The sequence below is a fragment of the Zootoca vivipara genome, chromosome 1, assembly GCF_965207765.1.
Source record: "Zootoca vivipara chromosome 1, rZooViv2.hap1.1, whole genome shotgun sequence".
NCBI lineage: Eukaryota > Metazoa > Chordata > Lepidosauria > Squamata > Lacertidae > Zootoca > Zootoca vivipara.
This window is the reverse complement of record NC_142582.1, coordinates 17,422,378-17,450,087: the sequence shown is the minus strand read 5'-3', so window position 1 is coordinate 17,450,087 and position 27,710 is coordinate 17,422,378. Positions and strand designations below refer to the sequence as shown.

Genomic DNA, 27,710 nt, shown 5'->3' with positions numbered 1-27,710 from the left:
AACAACAACTCCCAACTACAGATCAGGAATGGATGCACAATGAAACAGTAAAGAATCTTAAAAAACAGAAGTGATGGCCATTACAAATGGCTAAATAACCCGGTTTTTAGCCGAACACCAAAATAAAAACAAGATTGGTGCCAGAGTGGAGGACATTCAGCAAGTAGGGCACCACCACAGAGGAGACCTCTCCCACATAATGGCATGTTGTATAACACATCAAGACAGTATGCTAAGGAGCCTTGGCCTTCCCTGGAAAATCTGAAGCTTTGGTCAAGACAGGGTGGGGAGAAGTGCAATTGCAGGTATCAAGGTCTTAAGTTGTCCAGGGCTTTTTAGATCTCTTGTGAAAAGATGTGGCAGATTATTATTATTATCAATTAAATTTGTATCCCGCCTTCTGTCCATAGATCTTGGCGGTTCACAACATAGAAATACAAGATTTATTTTTTAAAAAAACCACAACATTCATAGCAGGATGAAATGTACACAGAAAATGAATGTTAATTTTATTAGGAACCTGACTCAGTTAAAACGCTGGGGTTTTGCACAACCAAAAACCATGCTTCTACTGTCTCAGAGAAGGATGTGAGCTTCCCTAAAAACTCTAGAGAAACAGCATAAAAGCCTACAGAAAACGTAATTACACAGCTAGTGGAAATGTTAACTCGACAGCACAAACCTCTTGTCAAGAACAAATCAGAATTCTTCTGCCCTAGATACAATGCTTTTTTGCCATTATCCTGTCACAATAACGGACTAATTAGCTGCCGATATACACAAAGGACATGGCACCAAATATTTTTCATGGCTTTAACAAGCGCTTAAATCCTCTCATCCAAATTGTGGCTTCCGAGGAGAGGAATATACACAAGCAAGTTTTTATTACCATTTAATTTCTTTTATGTAACTTATGCAGTTAACCTTCTAGATCATCAAGGATACCAAAGATTTAGCTTATGCAATTTAAAACCACTGTCACATCGTCACCATCACTTATTGTATGACAAGTGCAACTGAGTACCCAGTTAAGCACCATTTAGTCCCATTTAAGGAGGGCGTATCAAGAACATGAGGCAACTTTCATAATACTAAACCCCACCGCCACCCCCTGGGAATTCCTCTCAACCCAATGCTATGCCTTTGCTAAACAGGCTAACTGTAAATAGAGACCCTTAATAAGGAGACCATATCAAACTGACAAATTCAGTACAGCTCAGTGATTTTCTGCCATGGCCCAGGGGGGCTCCGCACCATGATTGAAAAAAAATATTGCAAAGCAGCACTGCTGAATTCTTCTTTAGCTCTATGCCTTAGTTTCTATGGCAACGACTTATGTGGGTGATGTCAAGTTTGTCTTTGCAGGACGAAGAAACCAGAAAATAGGTCATCACTGACTGCTCACAGCCTGCTCCGTCTTCATTACGGCAAACTGGACTCTGTATTCCTACCGACTTCCTTCCACACACTGAGGTCACACAAAACAGCTTAATTGCCTGCGGAGATTCATCTTCGTTTTGGATTTGCACAAAAGCATATGTACGCAAGCTCCCCACTCCCCTCCTCGTCCTCTCCTGTCAAGGCTTTAAGCAAGCGTCATTTCCTCTATTTCCAGGAGTGAGCTATTGCCGTATGTAGCTAAAACAGGGAGCCCCAAGGATTCTGCAAGTGCAAAAGAAGGGGGGCGGCAAACCCTAAATATCAACAGCAACAAATGTTGCAGTGTGAGGAGTGCTCCTTGTTCCGGGTTCCAGCCACTCAGTTCCATATCCCCTCCTCCCCGAAACAGTCTTTCAGCATTCTGTAGCCACCAGGCACACTCAATCCTCATTAGGCCAATTTGGATTTTTAATTAATTGCCCACCCTTCACCTTAAAATCGCAGGGTGAATTACGACAATTAAAACACATTTTGGCGGGGGGGGGGTATAAAGCAACTTGAAATCACGGAGATGAGGCGAGTCCTAAAAAAATATACATTTCACCGCAGGTCCCACGCTTTCCCAATATTTAAGAGTCTGCGAAGCGGAATGGCAGCGCGAAATGGATCGTCCGGTTACGAGACAACCATTTCGGGCTATTTTGGACCTGTAGGGAAAGTGCTAGGGCTACGCGCACCTCCTGCCAACCTAGCAGTTCGAAAGCACCCCCAAAAAGTGCAAGTAGATAAATAGGTACCGCTCCGGCGGGAAGGTAAATTCCGTTTCCGTGCGCTGCTCTGGTTTCACCAGAAGCGTCTTAGTCATGCTGGCCACATGACCTGGAAAAACTGCAGACAAACGTTGGCTCCCTCGGCCAGTAAAGTGAGATAAGCACCGCAACCCCAGAGTTGTCCGTGACTGGGGTCCTTCACCTTTACCTCCACAAGGAAATGCTGCAATGGCTCCCAAGCTACTTGGTGATTTGACAGTCAGGTGGAGTGAGAAGCAGCATGAAAGGTGTGGAGGGAGGGGCCTGGCCCCTATTTCACCACATTGGGGGTGGGGATCCACAAAAAGAGTCAGGATGACACACAGTCTTGCCCGCTCAGGTTATTCTATCAGGTGATTGCTAGCGCAGGAATGTCCAAACACAACGGTATAGGTCGCAAAGTGACTCTCGTATTACAAAAGCTCATGTGCGGGTATCACACAGCCAGTATGGTTTAGAGAAAAAAATGTGTTTTATAGCAACACAAATAGAATCAATGCACGCACGAGCACACCCTTGGAACTGCAGCTCTGTTAAGACAGTGGAGGGCAGATTGTGACAACATTTTCCCTCTTGAGACATGGGAACAAGGGAAAAGGAAATGCAGTAAGTACCCATGTCCCTAGCTCTTCCTGCTAGTCTGTTTTCTTCCAGCAGCAACAATAGTTGGCAATAGTCTGGTAGTCAACTCTACTGCCAACCAGTGTCCTAAATTCACAAAGGTCTCAAATGAAGAATTGGAAGCCTGTTAACACAGAATACTGTTAAACTTCCTAATCGGTTCAAACACTGAAATAACCCCACCATCACCATCAATTACCTTTCTTCTTTGTCCAAAATTTTCTTCTCTGCTGGGCTAATCTTTTTTGGTGGTACAGGTGGAGTCACTTTTCTACATATTTCTTCAATGATACGTTTGTTCAATCTGCTTTGAAGTGCAGCTTTCAATAAAATCCTTTCCACCGCAGTCATTCCATCCCCATGTAAGTACTTAGGGTTTTCGCACTGAATTAACGTTTCCATGTCATCCAGCCAGGGTGGGTAATAAGAGTTCTGCTTTCCTGACAGTTTATGGTGAAGCTTCACTAGCAAAGACAAGATGCTTTCCTTGATTTCCAAGATAGCTGTTGTCAGCTGGGGAGTTGCACCTGGAGCAGACCATTTCATTGAAGTCTTGGGTCGAACAGCCTGATTGGCTTCAGTAGTATTCCGATTGATGATTTCCTGAAACTTCTTTCTGCGCTCTGCAACCAGACTGAACACTTGTGCTGTTCCTGAATTCTTAAGGGGGGGGAAAATAAGAAAAGGGCATTAGATACAGTAATCAGTAAGTATTTATGAAAACTACAAGCTAAACTAAAATCATGTTTAAAATAATTTCAATTTGTTATGTAGCTGTTTAAAACAAAAACGGTCACACCTTAAAAGTACATTCACATTTAAAATCTACTTCACAATCTCCTGAGGCTGGTGCACACATACAACTCTCAAATGCTTAACAAAGTAATGCAATTAAAAGCAGGCCACAGGATCATGTGCCTCTCCAGCCTTCCCTTCTGAAGTAGCCACCCCCCCCCAATCTTACTCACAATAAAGTACAGTCGTACCTTGGTTTTCGAACAGCTTAGTTCTAGAACGTTTTGGGTCCCGAATGCCGAAAAGCAGAAGTGACTGTTCTGGTTTGTGAACTATTTTTGGAAGCCAAATGTCCAATGGGGCTTCTGCGGCTTCCGATTGCCTGCAGGAGCTTCCTGCAGCCAATTAGAAGCTACACTTTGGTTTCCAAACGTTTTGGAAGTTGAACGGACTTCCTGAACAGATTCCGTTCGACTTTTAAGGTACAACTGTATTGCAATTGCGCAGACATTGGCTGTGTTTGGACATAAGCAAAAGTTTGCTTTAACCATGGTTTGAAGAAGAAGCTTGGATCCTACTTGCAGATGAGCAAACAAGCCATAGTTTATTTAGCTTAAAGTTGGTTTCCTGCAGCTCTGACTCCTCTGTGAATACCTAGATGCTATAACAAAGTGTATTGTGGAAGGGCATCACTAGTTCTCTTACTATTGGCCAGCAGCAACTGGGGGCAGGAAATATGAACACTCTCTTTCTTGGAGATTGTATCATAGAATCATAGTTGGAAGGGACCCTCAATACAGGAATCCAGCCCACAGCTGTCCCTGGGTGGGCTCGAACCACCAACCTTCTGGTTAACAGCTGGATGTAGTGACTCACTGAGTCATGGGTGTGTAATCTTCAGCCACTCTTGGCATGCCCCTGAGCAACACACATTTTGTTATCATGTTCCTCCGGACCCTTCAGAGCAAAAGTCCTTCCGACTTTTCCATTAATGGGAAGTGAGTTAGCAGCAATGACAGTAGTTAGGAATGCTTTTAGGTCAAACTGTGCAACTCTTATCTATTCATCTGTTGGTACAGCTTGGCAAAGGTGCGCATTTAACATATATCCCTCATTAAATATGAATGCATTTGCTGTCCCTTTCACAATGCTGTTCCGGAGCTATGCAACTGGGCATGAAATAAATAGGTTATCAGTGAGGAAGTGGGGTGGTGAAATGGATGGAAAGCACCTGGCTTTCAAAATGTTCACCTGTAAGTGTCTATAGCAGGCATCCCCAAACTTAGCCCTCCAGCTGTTTTGGGACTACAACTCCCATCATCCCTAACTAAACAGGACCAGTGGTCAAGGATGGTGGGAATTGTAGACCCAAAACAGCTGGAGGGCCAAGTTTGGGGGTGCCTGGTCTATAGCCCCATGAGAAGTTTTATTTTCTAGCCACTCTTCCCCCTTGCATCTCGGTAGCCAAGCTAGTGGCAGAGGAATGGACTAGGATTAAGATACGATACTGAGTTTTGATATAACAAATCACAGTTAACACAAGCCAATATAAAACCATAATTTCAGGCAGTGGTTTGCTGGCCTCACACAAACCATAATTAGTTGGCTTGGGTGGGTTAAAGCTGAACAAGCTATGGTTTAGAGTTGTATCCAAACCCAAATATGATCAGCAGTTAAGTGTAACCAAGGTTCTCTCAGATTTCCAGTTTTGGTTAGCCTTAATCATAACCAAATGTAGTTGCAGATGTTAAGTTCAGTCACGGTTAAGGCCAGCAGAGGAAGGACTGGGGAAATTAGTACTTCCAAAGGCAGGGAAAAAGTAATCCCACAGCCTGCTCCAAACTGCTTAACACTTTTGAACATTCCCAATATGTATGCAGTAAAACAAAACTACCCCCACCCCAATACACAAAGTTTACAGCTAAAAAACTTTATTTAAAAAGGCTTCAGTCCCTTTTCAAAAGTTTGGAATACCACTGTGTACATTTTACTATGAGTATTGTTATAAATTTGAGATATGTATGTAGAAAAAAAGAGCATGTTGCATTATTTAAAGAGGGACTGGGGGTGTTATCAGCTCTGCAGGTGGGTAAAAAAAAACAGCCATGTGTGTTATACAGCTGCAATTTTTTGTTAAAATTTGTCCTAAACCATGACAAATGTGATTGTTTTATGGAGTTGCTGCTCTGTCTTTAAAAAAAATATCTGTGATGCTTGCCTTCCATTAAGCATTTTCCTTTTAGCATAGCCTTGCTGCTAATGAAATATGTAGTAGTGTATACTTGATTTACTATAAGAAAACGAGCCATGGCTCTGTTCTTCACCATCCCTCCACCCCAGAAGGTGGCAACCCCATTATGAATTGGCTATAAATCATTCAAACAAGTTAATCATGTGTTCACAAAGATGAATCAACTAACCATTTATCATTTCAAGTAATTTCTAACAAGATTGAGGGCCAGGCTTATTGAAAATGGGAAGCTAAAGAGCGGCAGCATTATTAAATGTTAGCAAGAACTGCAGCAGAAATTCACACACACTCAAAGCAGCCAGTATTTATTCCAACAGGCTAGCAATTCTTTTCTCCCCCCCCTTTTTTTTTTAAAAAAAAGAGGTTATCTCCAGCAGATAGCACAATTAATTTGGAACCAAAAAGGATGGCCATGTTCTAGGCCGATGCACTTTTTTTTAACACAATCGTTAGAAATATGCAATGATGGCTATTTCTTAATAACATTCCTGAAAAGACTGTGGAATTGCAGGGAAGTTAGGGTCAGCACAGGTAAAGCCATCTTGCCATTAGAACGCAAGATAAACAGAATTCTACCTCTCTCTGAAGTCCTTTAGGCCGCCTGGGATTCTGGGGAGTTGGAGGGGAAAGGATGGCATTAAAACACCCTAAGAAATGTGATTATTACATACCAGGTCTTGAAGTATCAAATACGGACAGCTATATGTTCAGCAAAGCGTAATTCAACCACATTGACCAATATTGACTTATGAGATCCTAAACCATGATAATAAATCTGCAAGATCCCATCCTTACCTGAGAAGCTGCTGAGCCATCAGCGCTCGTACTTGGAGGTGGTTCTCTTTTCACCTCTGGGGCAGTCTCTGGGACTCTGACGCGCACATAATTAATGAAGTGGCGCATGTTAGACACCAAGTTATTCCCTGGGAACCAACTATCGTGGCAGCGCTCTTGTCCTCCCATGGAATCCTGGCACATCAGCCATTAAACAAACAAAAACAAAGCAGGTCATCAGCACCATATATGGTCAGTGCAACCCATCCAATCCGCACATTGGGGAAAATTATTCCTAAATAACTGTGGCTGCCACCTTAGTATTTACAGAGCACTTTAATTGTTTGGGGGAAATACTCCCGAAATACTAAAGTGACAGTACTATGCAATGTTATGCGTCATATACATTCTCCAAATATTATTATTTATTGAATTTATACACTGCCCTATACCCAGGGGGTCTCAAGGCGGTTAACATAATAAAATCAAGCTATAAAACCACAAAATACATAATAAAAATAAAAACAACAACCCAATAGCGCCCCCCACCACAAAAAAACCACATTTTAAAAGGGCATAGGGTGTAAATCAAATCAACCAATGGCCTGGTTAAAAAGGAACGTTTTTGCTTGGTGCCTAAAGGTGTATAACGTAAGTGCCAGGCGAACTTCCCTGGGGAGAGCATTCCACAGACGTGGAGCGGTTGCATAGAAGGCCCCGTTCTCGTGTTGCCATGATAGCCTTGTGAAGTATTGTTATCCCTGTATGGCACCTGGTGAGCTGAGGCGGTTTAGCTTGCCTGAAGCCACCCAGTGGGCTCATGACTGAGCTGGGATTTTCAGGCTCTGAGCTCACTGCATTTGAGGTCTTTCAGTTACTCCTAGGGGCCAACATCCACCCACAATGAGCAGGCCACCATTAAAACAAGGCTCCTAAATGATCGTGGGTTGGATCCAGAATGTCCTTCCACCAACAGAGGGACTCATTCTGTCTGTGGAAGGGTCTAAGGCAGTCTTCTCCAACCCCAAGTTCCCAGATGGGAGTGTAGTCCAACAACATCTGAGGACCCAAGGTTGGAGAAGGATGGTCCAGGGCCTTCTTTAATGAGCACTCTTTTCATGCAAGGAGTTCAAGGTGGCGAACATACAACCTTGTGAGGTAGGTTAGGCTGAGAGTGGGTAGCTGCCCCATGGTCACCCCATGAGCTTCATGGCTGAGTGGGGATTTAAACCCTGGTCTCCCAGGGCCAAAGGCAGCACTCTAACCACTACACCGTGCCAACAGAGGCTCCAACTGTAGGAAAGGGGCAATTTCCCCCCTCTTCCTACAGTCCACAGTGCCACCTCCCATGCTGTTCTGGAGAGACCCCTAGCCCACCCAAGTAACTTTCCAGGGGACACAGGAGGAAGGAATGAATGAAAATTGCCTTACCCCCACCCCTCCATTCCAGTAAATGTTTGCTGTGAGCAGAGCGAATATTTTGTCTATAAAATAAAAATGTAGTTATAGATATAAGCACAACGCCAAAAAAGTACAGGAATGTGAGCACTTACTTCTTCATCAGGTTCCTGCTCGGATGAGTTCTCTAGTCCCAACTCAATCAAATATAAAACCATGCAAAGGACATGTTCTGACAGATTTTGATGATCCATTAATATCTAAAGCAAAAGTAAACGTTACTTTCCTTTTTCCCTTTCAATTTTTTTTCCACTTTAAAATTCGGTGGGAGGGGAGGGGAAACAGAAAGAAAGAATATATAGCTACATCAGTTCCACATGATTCAGTATTCAGTACAGGAAAACCTCTCAGAATGACAGCTGTTAACGATTTACCAAGAGAAAAATGGTTACAATTCCCAAACACACAGCACCACCTTCCCAAACACAACTAGAAAATGTTTGTGTTGTGGAAATAGGCAAGCTTTCATTTTAAGGAACAAATTAAAGAAGTACACAGAGAGAGAGGGAGAGGGAGAGGGAGGGAGAGAGATGAGCCCAAGATGAGGTTTCAAAAATTCTAGTCTGGCCACCTAATTTAGCTTGATCCTGTATAGCTGAGAAAATGTGCAGAATGTTTCAGGACAGGAACAAACAAGAGGGCTTTGTGGCACTATTTTCTCTTAACAATAATCATGTTACATAATAAACAATGTTATGTTCCATTTCTCCTTGGAAAAACAAATTTTAAAAATGGGTCAGGCTTAACTTTTTGTTTCAAAACTGTACCTACAGCAAACATCCTCCACAAACCAAAATTATGTGAAGTCTGAAGTAGCTTTGTGTCCCTTGGTTCCCCCTCCCTACTCCAACAATTCAGTAGTACCTTGTAGAGCAGAGTGAATAACACAATGTGTAAAGTTTTGCAGTGCAACAGCCTCATGAGTCCTTTGTAGCTTGGGTGTAAATGTGTTCGTTTCTTGTAAGGAGGCCAGGGGTTTCCATGCACTTTCCCACTTTGCTTTAAGCTGTAAGAGAACCAAAAAATAACCTGCTCAAAGTTAATGCTACAGAAGATACAACTGAGAACTGTGATACTTAACGAATGCCCATTTGGCTGCATGCCCCTTTCAGCATTTCTGGTAGTAAATTAAAAATTAAAAAAATCCTTGCACCGAACATTTTGAAAGCCAGGTGCCAATTATAAAATAGGCTCAAATGCATTATGGGTTTTCCCCATAATCCAGGAACAGATTTGCGGGAGCTAGGGAGAGATGGGAAGCAGAAATCCTTGCACCAGCAGGGTGCCTTCATTGGATACAACCCTAGATGCATGGCTCTGACTGTAATACCAAAGCCAACAGCAAATCAGATAGAATGGTGAAAGCCGAGAACTTAAATTATGATCACAAAAAGAGTGAGGCAGCCACCACCTTCATATCTCAACAGATGCACTAAGTATGTACTCGAAAGTAAACATTGAGTTCAGTGTGTTTCCGCTCTTTTAAGTGTACTTAGGATTGGGGTCTTAGATTTCACCAGCACAATTGATATTCTCCAATCCTCCTTCCACATGGACTCCACGCTTCTGTCCTTGTCAGCGTTAACCCAAGTACAGTGGTACCTTGGTTCTCAAACGCCTTGGTTCCCAAACACTGAAAACCCGAAAGTGTTCCAGTTTTTGAACTTTTTCGGAAGTCGAACGTCCAATGTGACTGTTAGCTATTGTTTCTGGGTCACCTGCACCAATCAGAAGCTGCGCCTTGGTTTTCAAACATTTCGGAAGTCAAACGGACGTCTGGAACGGATTAAGTTTGGTGCTTATGTTTTTGCTATTTATTTTGCATTTTTGTTTTTGAGGCTTTTTTGGTGGGTTTTTTTGTGACTGTGTGGAACCCAGCACAGCTACTGATTGATTGACTGATTGTGTGACTGCGGAAATGGATAAAAGCCCCCCATCCAAACATCCCCCCATCCAGTTGAGGTAAGAATTTTTTTTTTTAATATCATATACAATACTGTCTTATTTATTTTATAGTACAGTACATTGATTATTGCTTTCATTTTATGGATCAATGGCCTCCATAGTAAAATTCATGTTAAATTGCTGTTTTAGGGGTTTGTTTTAAAAAGTCTGGAATGGATTAATCCATTTTGCATTACTTTCTATGGGGAAGCATGCCTTGGTTTTGGAACGCTTTGGTTTTGGAACGGACTTCCGGAACGGATTAAGTTTGAGAACCAAGGTGCCACTGTATAGCAAGATAAGTATGCAACAACAGTGCTACCATGGTGAATACTAATGGGAGGCGAGGAGAAATCCAAAAGGTTTCCAAGCCAGTTTCCAAGCCTAGGTTTATAGTTAACATTAATACTGGTTCTGGTGCACACTGGTTAATACCAACAAAGAAAAGGAGGAGGAAGTGGAGAAGCCAATGGCCTGCTTCCAATCACTTAACTCTGATTAAGACAGTTAAGCCTAACATCTGTACTGAGCTCAAGTCCAGGTGTGCTGAAGGAGGGCAAAATCTTTTAGGTAACAGGATGTTCCCATTTTTGCCAGAGTGCGATTCAGCTCAAAGAATTTCATCTTAAATCTGTAACTCACAGCTGACAAAAGGAAAGCAGAAACAAGGAATTGAAGAGACTTGAAAACAAAAAATTTACTTTGTTTTCTGAACACGTTTCCCAATGATAAATCATCCTTTTAATAATCTGGATAGTAAACATAGTTCTACCACACAGATGGGAATGAAGAACAACTACAAATCTCTAGATGGGTAACATTTCCAGTTAGTATATCTAGAACAGTTCTTCAAGATGCAAGTATTGGGTAGGAGGGGAGGAGATGGGAGGAGAAATCCAAAAGGTTGACTTCCAATTTGTTTTTACTTGGCTTCAAGGAACATATTATTCAGTTCACTAAAAAATGAAAAGGTTATGTATTTCTTCAAAATGGCAGGTAATACATCATTTTGACATGCCACTTCACAAAGCGAAGGTTTTTAAAAAAACTTAAAAGGTATACGTTTCACAGAATTGCACCAGTAAAAAGCACACAATTATACTTGTAAGGACTTTAGCCGTATACCGACCCAAGTCAGTTGAATAATAATTTGTTTCAAGTGAGTGGCAACAAGCTGGAAATGGAATGATTTTGCCCTTGCTAACTACAGCAGCAGATTGCGTATTAATCTACTTTTAAGGATGTACTCAGATAAGTCATAGTATGGAATGTTTTTGTATTCACACAAACCATGAGTGGTAAGCAAGAAATAAAACCAGTAACAAATTTGAGCTTACTTCTCTCTTATTTCTCATGGCTTGTTTGAAGCAAACAAACAATTCACAACTAAGAATCACGATTAAGCCACGATTTAAAACAAACTGGCTTTGCATGACATGCCAACGGCTTCACTGCCTAAGAATAAAAGGCACTGTATATATTACTATCACATAATATAGTATTAATATTAGAATACATTCAACTTACAATGCTGTATATCTGTCCATTGCAGATTGCACATCTCTACGGTAAACAGTTCGAAGAATTACCATGACTGGGTCAAACTCCTTATCCCAAACTTCAGCTATTGTTAAAGAGACAGAACATGTTTGACATTAAGTTCTGAAATTTATTCAATATTTATTTTTATTCTTTTAAAATAAATACAAATTACTTCACACACAAAGAATCACTTATAAACATACCATACCTTCACCTGATCATTTAAACGTCTAAAAACACTAGACAATGAAATCCAATTAACAACCATTAAAACCCTGAGTTTATAGCTGGCGCGTTTGAAAAATACTGAATGATTAAGAAAAGTAGCTGACTGATTATTTTGTTTATTCATGTATTTCAAATAACAACACGAAGAAGGAGGAGGAGGACACATTAATGAGAAGGAACTCTTAGTTTTATCCAAAAGGTGTTTCTAAGTGGGCACTACGAAACCACCAAGTGGGACTGTACTTCTCAGTTGCTAGAGGCAGGAGAACATTGTCACTCTACAAGAAGCTCTCTCTTACCTCTCCCTAGGAATATTGGTTAAAATGTCCATTTGCTTTCTAATCAAGCATGAAAATAACCTAAAACTGAGTCAAACCACTCATACCACAACTGATAATGTAATACATATAACACAAGACTACTCAATGGACAGTCCACTCCTTAAATTCAATCTAAAGTATGACCACACTTACGCTGGATCTTGGAAGCATCCTAGTGCTCACTCTGAAAAAACCTTTCAGATAAGAATAATGGTCCCATATCTGGTAGGCACAAGAGCACCATCAAGTGAGATGCTCTAAAGCTGGCCCTGAGGTTTATGGTTTAAAACTTTGTTCTAGATATAACTGTTGGTTTGTCTGAAACAAGACAAACCAGGAGGCTGGGATCACACATGTTTTTTTTTTTTAGAGGTATAAAAAAAACTTTATTTCAGTTCTTTAAAAAAGTTACATAGAACTATAAACAAATAACTAGTACAAAGTAAACACAAAGTACAAAATAAACTATATCAATATAGTCAAAATTAAATGTCAAACTTGAAAGAAAAATAAAATAAAATAAAAAGAAGAAAGATAAAACTTACTTCCTGTTGTTTGAATACCGCTTTCCTTTATATAATTTCTTTCCTCTCGTTTTACTTCAATTATTGTTTCACCAATTCCCCTCTATATCTTTCAGTCTAAGCAAATCACCAAATCTACATTTAATCCTTCTTTTTTCAAAAAGTCCTCTACATACTTCCATTCTTTTTTACAAGTTTGTCTGGGGGTATTCCGAATTGCTGCTGTCATTTTGGAGAGGGTCATGAACTCTACTAACTTTTCCTGCCATTCTAAAATGGTTGGGATTTTCTCCCCTTTCCAATGTTGTCCGATCAAAAGTCTTGCTGCCGCAAATGCGTAAAGGAGGATATTCTTCCTGTCTTCTGGGATGTTCTCTGGTATCATACTTAATAAAAAATACTCTGGTTTTTTGTCAAAAGTTATTTTTAGCATCTTTTTTAACTTTTCGTAAACCAAATTCCAAAATTCCCTAATTTTTTTGCACTGCCACCAACAATGATAGAAATCTCCTATTTTTTCACGACACTTCCAGCATTTGTTCGAACTTGTTTTATAAATTTTCGCAATTTTCTCTGGAGTGAGGTGCCATCTATACATTAATTTTAGCATGTTTTCTTTTATCCCTGCACAGGCCGTAAATCTCCATCCCTCTTTCCATAGTTTCTCCCACTGGTTGCTATAAATGGGCCTCCCAATATCTTGAGCCCATCTAATCATGGTTACTTTGACTATTTCATCTTTCATCTCCCATTCTAGTAAATAATTATATAATTTTGCCAATGGTTTTTCATTATTTTCTATCAAAATTTCTTGCAATTTAGATTTCCCCTCTTTAAACCCAATTTTCTTATGTTTTTGGAATAGGCTCTGTATTTGGCAGTAATGCAGCCAGCTTGTGCACTGTTCCTTCATTTGCTGATATGTTTTTAATTTTAATTGTCCATTCTCTTTTATTAATAATTCCTGATAGGTTGCCCACTTTTTTTCTGTACTTTTACTAAATAATGATGTCATCTCTGTGGGGGAAACCCACCACGGAATTTTGAAATCCAATATATCTCTATTTTCTCTCCAGATTTTCAATAGTGGCTTTTTAATAACATGGTTCCTAAACTCTCTGTGACCTCCTTCTTTCTCTTCCATCAAGTAAGCATGCCACCCTTGGTTATTTCTGAATCCCTCTACATTTAACAATTCTTTATCTTCTAATCTCACCCATTCTTTAATCCAGCATATACCAGCCGCAGTATGGTACAGCTTCAAGTCTGGCACTCCGCTGGGATCACACATAATGCTAAGCCAAATTGCGGCTTAGCACTGGGTAGTATGGCAGCAGCAGGACGGAGTAGCACAGTCACAATTTCCCCCCCCCCCCGCGCATGCTGAACCACAATGTAGGTTTTCAGCAGCTAAGTGTTTCAGTTTTGTGCCAACATCCCCAAACACATATCTTTATTATCATTACTGAACATACACAATTACAATGTATCCTGTTCGCTGATCAACTATTTTGGTTCTTGTACATATCATGATGGTGTTCAAAGTGTGAAAAACAACCACTTGTTTAAACAGAGGAAATAGGAGAGGAAAAGCAAAAAAGCTGAAAGCATGTAACAACACTGAAATTCTGAAAATATTTATTAATCCACCAAAATTCATATAATACTCCACTGAAATCAACTATCTCTAAGCCCTTTACATCTTAGAGATACCAGGAAGAGGGCCTTCTCGGTGGTGGCGCCCGCCCTGTGGAATGCCCTCCCATCAGATGTCAAGGAAATAAACAAATACCTGACTTTTAGAAGACATCTGAAAGTAGCCCTGTTTAGGGAAGTTTTTAATGTTTGATTGCGTTTTTAATATTCTATTGGAAGCGGCCCAGCGTGGCCGGGGAGACCCAGCCAGATGGGCAGGGTATACATTATTATTATTATTAATTTCTGGAGTTATAATTAATACCAGCTCATTAAGAACCCATACATATATTGCAGGTTCACACTAAAACACCCACAAAAACTGAACATACCTTTAGGTGTATACATTCCCTGCTGCATAGAGCCCCCAGGTTCAAACACAGGAGCCTTAAAATCTGCCACAGCCGACAGCATCGATTCAAAGCTTAAACTTCCAGGAATAATGCCACTTTTCGGATTTGGGTTTTCTGGAATGTGATCCCCGTGTTAAGGTAAACAATCATTGCCAGAAAATCTTCGACAGAAAGGTGTTAGTTCCCATGAACATTGCCTATATTAACTTTATCCGGGTTGTATCCAATGGTGGCCCTGAACTAGTAAGAAAACACTTCTGCAAGATGGGGCAAGCATATTGTTTTTCAACTCTCCCTACTCATTCTAGCACCCACTCTAGCTGCACTTGAGGGTTGGTGGACCCTCTGCAACAGTATACATATATGGGACACAGTGGAGGCCTGCAAGTGCACATGTGGGGCTGGGGTGGGGAGGGTCAGCAGAAATTGAATGCCTTGCCTTGTGCGAGCAGAAGTGCCTTCCGTTACAGAAAGTCACCACTGCATTGTGGGATGCAAAACTGCAGTCAAGTACAACATTCCTGCAGTGGACATGTTAGGGGATGTTTTGTACCGCTCAGGAGACTTCCTGTTTCCTCCTGAGCTGGGACAGACTTCCACTACATGTGTGGTCTGTTGTACTAGCATAGAGGAGCACACGGCCTCCATGTTCTGATCAGCGTGTCTTCTCCATTTTGTATGTTGCTGTGTGTTTGGAGAAGTGACTGCTTAGTCGCAGTCACTTGGGACTAACTTCTTTATGGAATAGTTCTAGTTGTTAAGTAACCTAAGCCTTCCGTTTTTAAAAATAATAATAATAATAATAATTTTTATTGCAATTTTCCAATTTAATACATCTATCATATCATCACATAAATTTTTTCTTACACAAACCACTAAAAAAAGAAAAGGATAAAACAGAAAAAACAGAAATAAAGGTGGGCGTTGCTTAAAGAAAAACAGAGCAGCACCCAAAAGATAAAAAAGAAAAAAGGAGAAAAAATAATGAAAAAATAATTGAAAAAATAATTCCAATCTTATCTAAACATACTTCTTAAATCAACGACCTAAGCCTTCCTTCAGGGATATGTCTGGGAACCTGAATGAATCTGTGAGTAAACTACTTTTAAATTAAAGTTAATCAGATTCTTGTGTTTATTCTTTTTAAGAGGGATTAGTCAGCAACAAGCTAATCGCTGCATAATTTTAAAAAGGGGGATGTTTGGAACTCTGCTAGAATGTGGAACTTGCTAACACAAGTTAGGAAGGATATCATTAAATAATATATCCTCTCCTGCCTCCCTAAACACCCCCACGTGCATACCAAACTTCATCTAGAAATACACAGCCATTTTTTAATAGCTCAGTTGGTAGAGCATGAGACTCTTAATCTCAGGGTTGTGGGTTCAAGTCCCATGTCAGTCGAGATTCCTGCACTGCAGGCAGTTTGATTAGATGACCCTCATAGTCCCTTCCAACTCTACGATTCTATGATTCTACAGTGGTACCTTGGTTCTTGAACTTAATCCATTCCAGAAGTCCGTTCGACTCCCGAAACCGTTCGAAAACCAAGGCGCGGCTTCCGATTGGCTGCAGGAGCTTCCTGTACTCAAGCGGAAGCCGCATCAGACATTCGGCTTCTGAAAAATGTTTGAAAACCAGAACACTTACTTCCGGGTTTTCGGCGATCGGGAATCAATTTGTTCGACATCTAAGCCGTTCGAGAACTAAGGTACCACTGTATAAGCATGTCTTTTGGTGGGCAGAAGCCACAGGGATTTCTCCAGTTGCTTCACTTCACCACAAGAGGTCTATATTCCACAATAAATGGTGTTCGATCCATCGTTTTAAGTGTTAATATAGAAAGTTTTCTTGGAGGTGGCACACAGATTTCAATACACGTTTGTACAATTCAGACTAAGGGAATGGTTAGATACATAACTAAATGCTTATTCCAGTGGTGCTAGGAAACTGTAACACAAAAACCAAAGAATGTCCATCATTTTGAATAATGACACCATCACAATTGCAAAATGTTAATTGGTATAAGGACATAATTGCATGAATAAAGTGGTATTACTAATCCATCTTAATCCACATTACACTAGATTAAGGATATGCACATCAGTAAGAAAAAGAAAGCCCTGCAACAACACTAAAGCCTTGGCTAGTTGTGGGTTGTTGGTTTTTTTTTAATCTCATCCTTCGGTTGATAACAGGGGAGGAAGACTGATTTCACATGTTTAAATATGGAAGATTATATCACCAGAAGGACAACACTATACTGCACCCTTCTGGGTCTTCATGTGCATTACAGTTTTTTAAAAAGAATGAAAGATGGATTTCAAACAAACCAGGTAACACTAGTATCCTGGCATATTGCCCAATTGCTCCCTGGAGTGCAAGAACCCAATCTGGGGAAGGTAGTTTAATTCAATGGAAAAGCAAACATAGTTGTAAATCCCAACTCTATCCTTTTGAAACAGAAGGTTGGAAGAAAGGTGACGATTTATATTCATAGACCAGAGCTAGAAAGACTAGATGGCTTATACATATATGTATATATAAACCCAGCTCAGCACAACATCAATTTTCAAAAAACATTCAAAGCTCATTGCAAGCTCAACATGCAACTTTTCATATGAAAATTATATGCTAATATTGTTTCAAGGCATTCAAAATTGCTTCTAATAGTCTTACTTGTTGTACACCAAAGAGAAGCACAATACATGAATCCTGTTAATTAATCACAGAAAAAATGCATTTAACAACATTCCAAGGATATGAGGTCCAGTAGAGAACTATGAGTCCTGTCATTCATGCAGAGCTGCGCTACCATCTCTGCCCGAAGAATCTCATCATCAGTCATTCCTAGGAGAAATTGAAAGATAAATTAACATAATCATATAATACATACCATAAGACAGGAAGCGGAGGTGGAACATCTGGAGGGCCGAGTTTGCCTATGCCTGATTTAGAGCCTTGTTAGGGATGGCTGTGGGAACTGGGCATGCATAGCCTAGTAAAGAGGAGACTGAAAGGAGATAGGATAGCCATCTTCAAATATCTAAAGGTCTGTCACAAGGAGGATCGAGCAAGCTAGGACTCAAACCAATGGATTCAAGTTACAAGAATGGAGACTGACTAAATAAACACAACTTAGTGGGCAACCACAACTTTTGGCTTCCGCTAAGAAGGACTAATAAAGGCTAAGGTTCCAAGAAACAATTCAAGAACATTAAGAGTTAGCAAGTGCTTTTGGTTGCAGTTTCCATCACTATCCCTACCTAAACATTGGTTGAAACTTAAGTTTCAGTACGTGCCTGTGACCATTCCTACCCTGGCATAGAAATTACTAGGAATAAAGCATAAAGCGGAAAGAGGATTAATCTTACCCAAGTGTAAACGGAGACTTAAAAGAATGACAAGAAATGTTAAGGCGCCTTCTAACATCGATCTCTCATGCTCTGAATCTAGCACTGTATTCTGGTGTTGGGAAGCCATTGTTAAGAGGTCAACCACCTTGAACCTACAGGAGAGGAAAAATACCAATTTTAGAAAATCTAGTACGGTTAATAATTTAAGAACATTTCCTGTTGCTCCTCCAGGAAGATCACAAGGCTCCCAGGCATTTGCCCATCCAGACGTGATCAAGTGGAGACCCCTTAACTTCACACAACACAGCAGCGAATATTGAAATGCAACTTACTTACTTGCTCAGATATTTTGATGTACTTTATCTTTTAGCCTGCTTGTTTTTGGTTGCCTCTAACTGTTTTTATGAGGATGACTATTTTACTCTATTGTGGTTTTGGCACGATAAATTTTACTCATGCCTACCAGTGTATACCACCATGATATATGTGAGGATAAATGAATGTCTTTTTTTAAAAGAAAAAGAAAAAAAGAAGAAGTAATAAATGTCTCCCTGTGCCATTACACGGCAACATCTGACGCACAGTACAAGATTCAACCTTCCATTGAAATTTGGCTTTTTAAAAATGGGTTATCACACACTTTGTGCTATGTTTGCCTATATAATAATAATAATAATAATAATAATAATAATAATAATAATAATAATAATAATAATTTATTATTTATACACCGCCCATCTGTCTGGGTTTCCCCAGCCACTGTGGGCAGCTTCCAACGGAAAAATAAAACACAGTAATCTATTAAACATTAAAAGCCTCCCTGAACAGAGCTGCCTTCAGATGTCTTCTAAAAGTCTGGTAGTTGTTTTCCTCTTTGACATCTGTTGGGAGGGCGTTCCACAGGGCAGGCGCCACCACCGAGAAGGCCCTCTGCCTAGTTCCCTGCAACTTGGCTTCTCGCAACGAGGGAACCGTCAGAAGGCCCTCGGTGCTGGACCTCAGTGTCTGGGCAGAATGATGGAGGCCTACAGATAACTCTACTTTTCTCCATCCCTACATGCCCCAGAGCTGCTATGCAACATCTGCTCCTAATGCAGAGTCTATCAGCCTTTTTCCAAACCTTAACGCAGAGGGAGCAGGTCTGAGGGTACTTAGATATATTTGACAATGAGTTTCCAATGAAATGCAGTACAGCGGTACCTTGGTTTACAACCATAATCCGTTCCAGAGGTCCGTTTGTAAACCAAAACAGGTTGTAATCCAAGGCACGCTTTCACCAATGGGGTCTCCAAAAAGAAATTTGTTCGTAATCCCAAAAAAAGGGGGGGGGGAGGTTGTAATCCAAAACGTATGCAAACCAAGATACCACTGTAGTGTGAAATGCCTGCTGCCCGTCTCTATTCCCTAAGGCAGCCGTAAACAATGGATGGGGAGGAGGGAGCACACTGTCTCCATAGCGCCGGAATGCATTTCATCAGCCACTTCTTCAGAAACACAACAGCGCTACAATACCAAGGCCAGAAAAAGAGAGGATGCACACGTGTGAATATGGGCACATTAAGGCAGATGGGCTGTCATCTGTTCCTTACATCGTTGGGATAAACATCAGAGCACAAGTGCTGCTGCATTTTATCCAGGAAACTCAGCAGTGCCACGACAGAAGCTGGAGACAAGGCACCATTGTTCCCACTCACTTGTCACTATCTTCCCATCATTATTTCTTATTTTGGCTGTTGTAGATACCAGTTTGACGGATTCTATTAGTTTAAGCAGTCATTGGTCCTTTGTTGGGAAAGCCTTCTCTTTCCACATTTTTGCGTACACTATTCTTGCGACTGCTGTTCTGTATAGAAATAAGTTTTTAACTTTGTTTGGTGTTTCCTGACCTACTATTGCTAACTGGAATGCGTCTGGGGTTTTTTTTTGGGGGGGGGAGTGCACTTTTTTAATATGTCATATTCCATTACCAAGATTTTTTTTGAGAATTTGCACTGCCACCATATGTTGGCAGAATTAAAGAGTCCCCTATGGTGCATTTAAAGCACAAGGCAGACATTGCTTAGGGGGTGTGTGTGTTCTTTTCAACAGTATCTTACCTTTCAAAAACTGAGGAAATGAAATAATCTGGGTCAAGTCTTGAAGCGCAAACCTGTTTTCCGGGGGTGGGGGAGGGAGAGAGAACATATATATATTAGTCATTACTATTTAGCTATCTAATAACATAGAGCAGATGAGGTTACAAAAAGTACTGACCTACCTGTAACAGATAAATGTCAGGATCAATCATGGAATTACAGAAGTGGGACTGCACATAAGTCATGGCTTGTCCTTTAATCTGCAGACCATTCCTTACCCACATATTGCTATGGATTTCAGAGAGGCTTGCCTACCAAAAAGAGCAAAAAGAAAGCTGTTTCAGCTCAACATGCTACCTGTTGCTTAGGCATACTATTTTGCAGTCTTAAAAACTTGAAAAGCTGAGAATATATTTTTGTAGCTGATCACACAGCTTTTTGCAGAATATTTCAATCCGTGGTGGCACACTAGACTTCGGGGGCAGTGCAAAACCAACATAGCAATATTTCTCCCCTGTGACTTTCACTAATATATAGGATGCCATCCAGACAAAATGTCAGCCGCAACCAAGGATGTAATCATGTTTTTAACTGCAACCATTGAGCAGTTGTTCCATAGGATCTGAATATTTCCCCCGCTTATTTCTACTGCCTAACTCTTTTCTGTGTTGCTCTCAAATATACTCCTGCTTTTGGCCTTCGCTTTACCTCTGGCTAATTCAACAGAATCACCAAACAATTTCTCTCTCGTTACTGTGATCCATATATGGAAAACAAAGAGTGCTGTATATACAAGGTTATTCAAATATCCATGCCCTTAGCACTCAGTTACATTCAGCCACAAATCAATTGCCTCCAGTGGGGGAAACTGTCTGAGGCAATGAACCATGAGTGAGATCAAATGTAGTGCTTGTAGGTGTCTATTCACGCAGTGAGGCATCTCCTTCCTTTTCTCCCCCTTGCAGCCCCCTCCCCAATTTGCTTTGGAAGATTTGGAGACCCACCAAAGCATCTTCTGGAGCCACACAAGAGGCTGGAGGGGGAAGAGGAGAAACCAAAAATTCCCATTGTGCAAGCAGATTTCTGTATTGACTGTGGGTGTACTTAATTGGATGTTACCCTCTGTACCTGCTCTCTATTTGCGGTTACTGTACCGCTTTACACACCACAGAAGTGATACATGCAGAGAAAGAAAAATACTTGGCCAACTTACCTGAATCTGAAGTGGGTGAACCATGAGCTTCATCAACATCTCCTGGTCTGGAAGGAGGGAATCGAGATCTAGTTCTTGGCATTTAACAGCCTACAAACAAAATATGTACATATTTGATCTGGACTTGTCTACCTAAATAATGCCTCTCCCCCTCTCCCAAAAAAAACCTACCCTGCAAAAACCATTCACTTACCTTACTTAGAAACATGGCATAGTAACGATGCAGCGGCAGATGAAAGGTAACCTGATTAGGAGTAGGCTGCAATGGAAGCAAAGGTCGCTTACAATTCAAAGGAATAAACAATTCAATTTTGCGCACTATTAAATCACTTATTATTTCATCTCTTCCGGCTTCTGGTAAAACTGAAAACTTCGACATGCACGTATACACTTCTGCTTTCACTCCAGACAATGTGACGCTGCGCTCTTTTATTGCTACAGACACAAAAGCAACCCTCCACCAGGTAGCTTGGCTCAGGGAAATCTCTTGCAATAAGAGAGGCTGGAATGGAGGTGCATGCAATAAAGTTTTGAAGGGAAGATGCTTCCAAATTTTAATAGAAGATCCTACTCTATAATGCAAAGTCAAATACATTAGACACACAAACCTCATCCACAAAGTTGATAGCATCAAACCAATCCTGGAGTGCTTCTAGGCAGTATCTAACAACGTTTCGTGTGTATTCCTGCGTCTCCTGAAGTGGGATACAAAGGTTGCACAAACGGAAAAATGAACTCCCTGAAGTTAAACGACACAGCAAAATTTGCTCGAGGGCGCAAGCTACCCTTCCCTTCCCTCTTCCAACGTATGATTTGGAACCTGAGTCCTGTTTCTAGTCTCACCTCATGTACACCCTCAGGGTTGAGAACCAATCCTTATTTATGGATATGATTGGCAATCTGATATCTGGGGGAGGGGGATGTTTCGACCTACTGATAACAATTATACAATACTGTGTGATCAAAGCAGGGTGGATTTGATTTAAATCAAACTGATTTAAATCACGATTTAAATCACTAGTCAGTAAGGCTTGATTTAAATCATAGTTGATTTAAATCATAAAGACTAATTCTTGCTGGTATAACTTTAATATGCAAGTAGATGAAGATTTTTAGAATAACAACTTTTCATATTAGTTTTTTTTATCCCCAGTTTAATAGGTTAATCATTCATCTTTGGACAACTTTACTGTTGTACTTAGGAAGGAGAAAAATAATCATTACCTTAATAATAACAATTTAAATAGATTTATTCAACTGAAACAATAACATTACACCATATGTTATTTGCTTAAACAAACATCCATGTTTGTTAACTAATTTGGCTAAACAAAAACAATATATATATATATTTTAAGAAACTTAGACTGTCAGCCCAGCCTACACATGAAAAGCTTAAATACTGTCTACTCCAAACAATCAGAAAAATATTGCTTCTATTCTGTTCAGTGAACTTCTTGAAACTTAGCACTGAAGGGGTCGTTTCTGTATTCATAGGTTTGTAGAACAATAGGATTAAGGTCTTTTTCTCAACTCTGTTCATGTTATAACATTTTTGCTGTGAAGAAGAGGCATGTGATCTCTGTTGAGTCAAATTCAGTTTTGAGAACTGCAAAAGTAAACCAAGCACCTGTGATAATATCTTGTAGGCAGAGAAACTGCCCAATAATCTTACAAAAACCTCTGGAAGAGCATGACATTGTGAATGGATTAATGGAATTTATTTACCCCCAAAATTAAACATATACAACCTTATACTACATAATTAAAAAACTAATCTTTATTTCATGATGGAATAACCTTTGGATGGTAATATGTTTTCCTCAAAAAGCATTTTATTAAAAAAAATCCAATTTAAATCAAAAAATCGATTTAAATCAAAAAAATCCGATTTAAATCAAAAAAATCCGATTTTTTTGATTTTTTTTAAAAAAAATCATTGATTTTTATCCACCCTGGATCAAAGTATATAAAAAAAAACCAAAACCATGGTTTTTGACAACAATTCTTCAGCAGTGTTAACACATTTTGTGCTCTTGGGAGTGGGGGCTGAGAGAATAAATGTACTTTCAAACTGGAGTCACTTGACCTGCATTTCTGTGTTTGATAGCAAGGCACATTTTTGAAGGACTTCCATCAAAAGCATGAAAGTTTTATTATTTGCACAACATAACTAATAAAGCACCTGAACACATTTTCAGTAACAGGAAAACAGATTAACGAGCATATCCTCAAAAGGAGTTTTACCGCTCACCTTGACGAATATAGTTGATTAAATAAAAATTTAAGGGCATTAAACGAAGAGCGCAATGCTATCATATAACAAAATTCAGAGAGAGTCAAACACTGCAAGGTACACAACGGGCCCTGGGGTGTGTACAGCAATGTAACACAAGGAGAGTGTACAACTTTCTAAAACTGCATATTTCATATTTAAAATATTTAATCACTAGAGAACCAAAGGGGGAGGTAGTGCTCAGCTTACCCTGACTTTGCAGTGTGATAGTAGCCCCCACATTGGCTGGGCACAGGCCTCAAGCTCAGCAGCAAAAGCAGCGTAGTAGGTCTGAGATTCAAACTCAACATGCTCATTAAGTTCTCTCTTGTTTAAATTCATTCCTTAAAAGATCAAGACAAAGTTGCGCAAAGTTACAGTTAACCAGTACACCATCTTTTTCGCACCGTACGCAATTCAAACACACAGAAAAGGAAAGTTAGTAATCAAAACCCTATCTAAGGTAAAAGGTAAAGGACCCCTGGACCATTAAGTCAAAGGTGACTATGGAGTTGTGGCGCTCATCTTGCTTTTCAGGCCGAGGGAGCTGGCATTTGTCCACAGACAGCTTTCTGGGTCTTGTGGCCAGCAGGACTAAAGCGCTTCTGGTGCAATGGAACACCATGACGGAAACCAGAGTGCACGGAAATGCTGTTTACCTTCCCGCCGCAGCAGTACCTATTTATCTACTTGCACTGGCGTGCTTTCAAGCTGCTAGGTTGGCAGGAGCTGGGGCAGAGCAACGGGAGCTCACCCCGTCATGGGGATTCGAACCGCTGACCTTCTGATCAACAAGCCTAAGAGGCTCAGTGGTTTAGACCACAGTGCCCCCCATCCCCTATCTAATATAGGTATATATAGTTGGACAGTCAATACTAGGGCACATAATCAGCAAAAGCGACACATACCTTGGAAAAATGATACAAAGTTCATCCATGTTACTAATAACCTGTGGTCTTCCAAGAATTTCTTAGCCACGCTCTGGTGTGAAAGGATATTTATAAAGTCGCTGACAAGTGGCCAGTAGGTGTTGTTCTTGAGTAGAGCTTCGCCACAGTTCACTACTACATGCAAACTGTTTTCCTCATCTAAAAGGCAAGTGGTTTTGAAGACATAAAGGTTAAGGCTGCTAATGTTAAACATACACACAGAGCTTCTACCTGTATCAGTACTTCCTCGTTCACTTTACAACCACCTTCCTTGTTTCTCCCAAACCTCACAAGGAGCCTGCATGCTAGTTAAGTTCCATGAGGACTTCCAAGATGCAGTAAATTCTGAATCTGGTCTTTATGTCTAAGACTACAGCAATAATGATCTTCTCCAACATTTTCTCTCTTTTATGCAAAGCAGTCTCTCTGTCTGCATGTTCCGGTAAAGGAACGGAAGGGGAAGGAAGAAGGGGCCGTTTTCCTTCTGTTTTAGCCATTTTTCACTATTTAAGCTAGAAAGCTTAAAACAGACCCTCCTCCACTACAGCCCACAGGTGGATAAACTGTGGCACTTGGGTCTAATTTCATGGGAGTGCAGAGGATGGAGAAACAAGCGGGAAAGAAGGGAGCAGGATAAGAGAGACGAAGGGGTGGCCCACCTTGGACTCTAGCCCTGCCAACTGCTAGCATGGAGTCCAACAGATTGCATCCCCCTTACAGAAAGAAGCCTAAATACAGGCGGAGAATATTCCATGTGCGCCTCTCAAGTGCTCTTAAAGCAAATTCTGAATTCGACTCACCTTGAAGCTCACTTTTAATAAGGCAACTCTCCATCATGTACAGGAGGACAGTAACCATAATATCAAGCAGCTGGCATTCCTCTGTCACTTGACGTGCCAGCTCCTCGTTGCTAAACAACTGGACACTAATATGTACTATTCTGTTAGACATGGTATCCGATTCATGGCTTTTCTTCAGGGTTTTCATAATAAAAGCGTAGTGCTGCACAAAAGTTTTAGTAAAAGCAATCTGCAGGGTATAAAATAAATGTTAGCGTTACCATTTGCATTCCCAACCCCCGAACAAGTCTCAATAAGAAGTGTTACCGAAGGTATATTAAACCAGTAGTTGCACAAAACCAAGACTAGGGTGCCATGCAGGGCAATTACTATCCAAGTACATGCTGCCCAATCCAATTACTGTATTTCAGTGGACTTTATGTGTGCCTCACTCTGCATTGTATCAGGCTGTACTTCCGCTAACATAAATGCTTTTTAAAAATCTGTTAATGAGGGCCAGATGTCCAGGAAAGTATCATCTAGAGGACACAATGGGCATGTTTGTACAATTACATCTCAATGTAATCAGGTGGAATATGAACAAGCTTTGTGCCCCTGAACACAGTCACTTCACTTCAATTCTGTATCCAGGGCGGCTCTCTACCAGCTCCACCTGGTACGCAGGCTGAGACCCTACCTGCCCACGGACTGTCTCGCGAAAGTGAAGCATGCTCTAGTTATCTCCCGCTTGGACTACTGCAATGCGCTCTACGTGGGGCTACCTCTGAAGGCGACCTGGAAACTATAACTAATCCAGAATGCAGCAGCTAGACTGGTGACTGAGAGCGGACCATAGAACACCAGTCTTGAATAATAATAATAATAATAATAATAATAATAATAATAATAATAATAATAATTTATTATTTATACCCCGCCCATCTGGCCGGGTTCCCCCAGCCACTCTGGGCGGCTTCCAACAAAACAGAAATTCTAAAATACAGAAATCCATCAAACATTAAAATACAGAAATCCATTAAACATTAAAAGCTTCCCTAAACAGGGCTGCCTTGAGATGCCTTACATTGGCTACATTGACCTACATTGGCTCCTAGTATGTTTCTGAGCACAATCCAAAGTGTTGGTGCTGACCTTTAAAGCTCTAAACAACCTCGGCCCAGCATACCTGAAGGAGCGTCTCCACCCCCATCATTCTGCCCAGACACTGAGGTCCACCTCCGAGGGCCTTCTGGCAGTTCCCTCACTGCAAGAAGTGAAGCCACAGGGAACCAGGCAGAGGGCCTTCTCAGTAGTGGTGCCCACCCTGTGGAATGCCCTCCCATCAGATGGCAAGGAAATAAACAACTATCTGACTTTTAAAAGACATCTGAAGGCAACCCTGTTTTTAATGCCTAATGTTTTAAAAAAAATTATGTGTTGTAAGCTGCCCAGAGTAGCTGGGATACCCACCCAGATGGGCAGGATATAAATAATAAAATTATTATTATTATTATTACTTTGCACAAGAAAACAAGCCAGGAAGTCTTCAGCTACGTATAGTTTCCTGTTACAACCCAACCAGGAAACAATGGTTAATGTATTTGGAGCAAGCTAGGATATGAAATCAACTTTGAATTGTGGCTTCAGATCCTGAAGCAGTTAGCCATAGTTTGCTGATTCAGATGAAATGGAAAACCTAGAGTCAACAGAAGGGTTCCAGGTTTATAAGTCAATCCGACAAAGAGAGAAGAGAATCTGCTGCGTGAAAGGGGAACGAGCCTTGTTCATAATGCAGCTTATTAAGCAGAGTCTGAACTCGCACCTGTTATCATATATGATAAGCCCTTAATAGTAAGTTGGAGCTATCCAAAGCACTCAAGTGCTAAGAAACCATCACATGTGTAGAAATCTGGACCTTTTCTTGTGGGCTCCATTAGCAGTTGAAATTTTGCACGGAGTTTCAGAAAACTAAAAGGTTTCCACATCCTAGCTCTGCAACTCAAAGAACAATAACTGCAAGCTATTGCATGGCTAACCACGAGGAAGCACCAGCTATGCAGAGGGCGCTCCGTCCTTTTATGGCTCATAAAAGAAACAGGCGCTTATACAGGTTTCTAAATTTGTTCCTTCTAACAGTCTGAGCTATTTATTTTCTTTTGCACTATTTTCAACCAGCAACCTTACGCTACAGTAAAAATAAATAAATGCTGCATTTGAAGAACTTCTGCCATACCTACCCCGTGCCAAATGCAAACTGCAATGGGGAAGTGTTTTGACAGGAAAGGAAAGAGGAAACACACAAATACCTTATAATCCTGATCTGGAAGCATGTTGAGTAAGAAAGTTACCATCTTCTGGGGAAATTCATATTTTATTGTCCAAAATAATAATTCTTCTAGAAAACATTTATGCTTCAAAACATCCATAATGGATTGATCTGTACAAAAAT

The 27,710-nt window shown here is 40.6% G+C and overlaps 1 protein-coding gene across 5 annotated transcripts in view; it reads right to left on the bottom strand.

Moving 5' to 3' along the window:
- UBR3 (ubiquitin protein ligase E3 component n-recognin 3) overlaps positions 1-27,710 on the bottom strand; it is an 88,068-nt gene that overhangs the window by 44,940 nt on the left and 15,418 nt on the right. For 3 of the 5 annotated variants that reach the window (XM_088656407.1, XM_088656472.1, XM_088656462.1), the window contains exons 7-24: positions 27,568-27,698; positions 25,283-25,511; positions 24,462-24,641; positions 23,764-23,897; positions 21,887-21,973; positions 21,472-21,537; positions 21,279-21,368; positions 20,248-20,376; positions 20,087-20,139; positions 18,009-18,142; positions 17,400-17,484; positions 14,614-14,756; positions 11,500-11,596; positions 8,893-9,034; positions 8,124-8,228; positions 6,592-6,765; positions 6,373-6,405; positions 3,010-3,470 (exon numbers count right to left, since the gene is read on the bottom strand). In XM_088656407.1, coding sequence (XP_088512533.1) covers positions 3,010-3,470; positions 6,373-6,405; positions 6,592-6,765; positions 8,124-8,228; positions 8,893-9,034; positions 11,500-11,596; positions 14,614-14,756; positions 17,400-17,484; positions 18,009-18,142; positions 20,087-20,139; positions 20,248-20,376; positions 21,279-21,368; positions 21,472-21,537; positions 21,887-21,973; positions 23,764-23,897; positions 24,462-24,641; positions 25,283-25,511; positions 27,568-27,698 — 2,473 coding nt within the window. The remainder of the gene's footprint in view (positions 1-3,009; positions 3,471-6,372; positions 6,406-6,591; positions 6,766-8,123; positions 8,229-8,892; positions 9,035-11,499; positions 11,597-14,613; positions 14,757-17,399; positions 17,485-18,008; positions 18,143-20,086; positions 20,140-20,247; positions 20,377-21,278; positions 21,369-21,471; positions 21,538-21,886; positions 21,974-23,763; positions 23,898-24,461; positions 24,642-25,282; positions 25,512-27,567; positions 27,699-27,710) is intronic. The other 2 variants (XM_088656480.1, XM_088656521.1) reach the window with 1 other exon arrangement.